We start from the raw sequence: 2561 nt of genomic DNA on the forward strand, positions 1-2561 counted from the left end.
TTCGATAGCTCAAACCGTTGCAATGTTGTCAAGGAGAGCGGTCACGTGTGTTTGTGAAGCAGAGGATCACTGGTTTGAGCCCAGTATGGGGCAGTCGGAACATGTAGGAAGCTGTTAGCTACATGCTGACCCCTGTTACAGACAGTGGTACCGTGGCCCGGCTTGGCAGTTGGGCTCAACTCAACGGCTGGAGTAGCTCACTGTGTGGCGAGTTAAGAAGGGGTGAGTGTAACGGAGTTAAGAACGTACCGGAAGCTCCCTCCACATCAAGCTTGAAATSTCYCGGATGGAGCTATCCAGATAGATTATTTTTCTGTAGCTCAAACCGTTGGAACGTTGTCAAGGAGGGTGGTCACGTGTGTTTGTGAWGACGAGGATCACTGATTCGAGCCCAGCATGGGGCAGTCGGACAGTAGAGTAAGCTAAGCTTACCCACTGCCTCCAGGTCATCTACAAGTCTCTGCTAGGTAAAGCCCCGCCTGGTCACCATAGCAGCACCCACCCGTAGCACGTGCTCCAGCAGGTATATCTCACTGGTCACCCCCAAAGCCAACACTTCCTTTGGCCGCCTTCCCTTCCAGTTCTCTGCTGCCAATGACTGGAAAGAACTGCAAAAATCACTGAAGCTGGAGACTCATATCTCCCTCACTAGCTTTAAGCACCAGCTGTCAGAGCAGCTCACAGATCACTGCACCTGTACATAGCTCATCTGTAAATAGCCCATCCAACTACCTCATCCCCATACTGTATTTATTTATTTATCTTGCTCCTTTGCACCCCAGTATCTCTACTTGCACATTCATCATCTGCACATCTACCATTCCAGTGTTTAATTGCTATATTGTAATTACTTTGCCACCATGGCCTATTTATTGCCTTACCTCTCTTATCCTACCTCATTTGCACACACTGTATATATACTATTTCTACTGTATTATTGACTGTATGTTTGTTTATTCCATGTGTAACTCTGTGTTGTTGTATGTGTCGAACTGCTTTGCTTTATCTTTGGGCCAGTCCAGTAGTGGTAAATAAACTTGCGCTCAAACTCTGCTACCTGTTTAAAAAAGGTGAAATAAATCAAAAAAAAAACTGCTTTAGCAGCACACTGATCCCGTTAAGAACACACACAACTCTCACTCACCCTCGGTAAAAGCCTGTGCAGAATCCTAGTTCCAGGGTACGATCGTCTCCGCGTCCCAAATCCGCCCGTGGCAGTATTATACTGTAGATAGGCTGGGACAAAAGCCTTGGTAACAACTACCATCGCCGCCATACCTTCTCTCTCTCATCTTCTCTTCTTTTCATTTTCGCCTCCTGTCATGCCTTTTCTCTCTATCAAACCCCTCTCTTCCCAACCGTCCACTCCTTTCTGTTCTCCTTTGCTGCCCTTTCATCAGTGGGCAGCAGGTAGTGAAAAACAGTCTCGGTCTCCGCCAGTATATAATACATGTGTGTGTGTTGTGTGTGTGTGTGTTGTTTGTGTGTGTGTGGCTTGTGTGTGTGTGTTGTGTGTTGTGGTGTGGTGTGTGTGGTGTGTGTGGTGTGTGTGTGTGTGTGTGTGTGTGTGGTGTGTGTGTGTGTGGTGTTCAGTCTGGCGTGGCTTGTCTATGTCTGTCTGTGTTCCTAACTTGGGTAGTCTCTCTCTCTCTCTCTCTCTCTCTCTCTCTCTCTCTCTCTCTCTCTCTCTCTTTCTCTCTCTTTCTTATCAGACGAGATAGCGATCCCCTCTGCCTCTTTCTCGGACGGTGTGACCACCTGATACCTTTGGGCCATCCACTATTCCACTTCTCCTAGCACAAGGTACTGATACCATCATACAGAGGGCTTTCTCCCCAAGGAAATCCACTAATGGCTGCCCACACAAGCACTTCAAGGCCCTCAATCCCTGCTCTTATAGACTCTCTTATCTCCCCCATCGCAAAAAAGAGCTCTCAGGCAAAAACAAACATAGAGGTTTAATCACTGTGAATTATCAGTCAGATGGCCATTTTGTTTTGTTGTACAGGGGGAGACGGAGAGGAAAGTTGGGCTGTTTGGAGAGATATTGAAGTGGAAGGCAAGGATTGTTGTATGGATGAGGTAAGAAATGTCACTTAAGACTTCTGTACTAACAAAGACAGCTACAACTCAAATGAAAAATGTCTAGAGAAATGTTGTGTCCATTTAACCCTCATCCTACCAACATATTTTACATACATGGATTACTAACTGGGGTCATTTTGACCCCAAGAAGAAACTATTAGAAAAAGCAACAATCATAGCAAAAATATTAACTTAATTCTTATCAAAACATAAATATTCATGTAATTAATGTAATCTGAAATAAAAACAAATACCAAAAAATACTGTTATTTTAGCAAAATTAAAGTTATTTGCATATTCCGTAAACAAAGTTATAAATGTTTCCCTTAAATAATGTGCAGCTTTTTTCAAAGTACAGTCCACATTAGTACTAAAAAGCTGATTTACCATAATTTGTTGTAGTATCATTTAGTTTAGAGAATTTTGAAGTACATTTTCATTTTGTAATATTCATGTATTGAAAACGACTGCCATAT

General features: G+C 43.6%; 1 protein-coding gene across 1 annotated transcript in view; it reads right to left on the minus strand.

The window, feature by feature from the left end:
• The window catches only part of LOC111977642 (phenylethanolamine N-methyltransferase), a 4121-nt gene extending 2854 nt beyond the window's left edge, over positions 1-1267 (minus strand). Inside the window, 3 exon segments of the mRNA XM_070448685.1 lie at positions 1145-1188; positions 1190-1216; positions 1218-1267. Of these exon segments, the coding sequence (XP_070304786.1) occupies positions 1145-1188; positions 1190-1216; positions 1218-1267 (121 nt within the window).
• Between the last annotated feature and the right edge of the window lie 1294 nt (positions 1268-2561).

The sequence above is a fragment of the Salvelinus sp. IW2-2015 genome, linkage group LG18 (assembly GCF_002910315.2).
Source record: "Salvelinus sp. IW2-2015 linkage group LG18, ASM291031v2, whole genome shotgun sequence".
Classification (NCBI taxonomy): Eukaryota; Metazoa; Chordata; class Actinopteri; order Salmoniformes; family Salmonidae; genus Salvelinus; species Salvelinus sp. IW2-2015.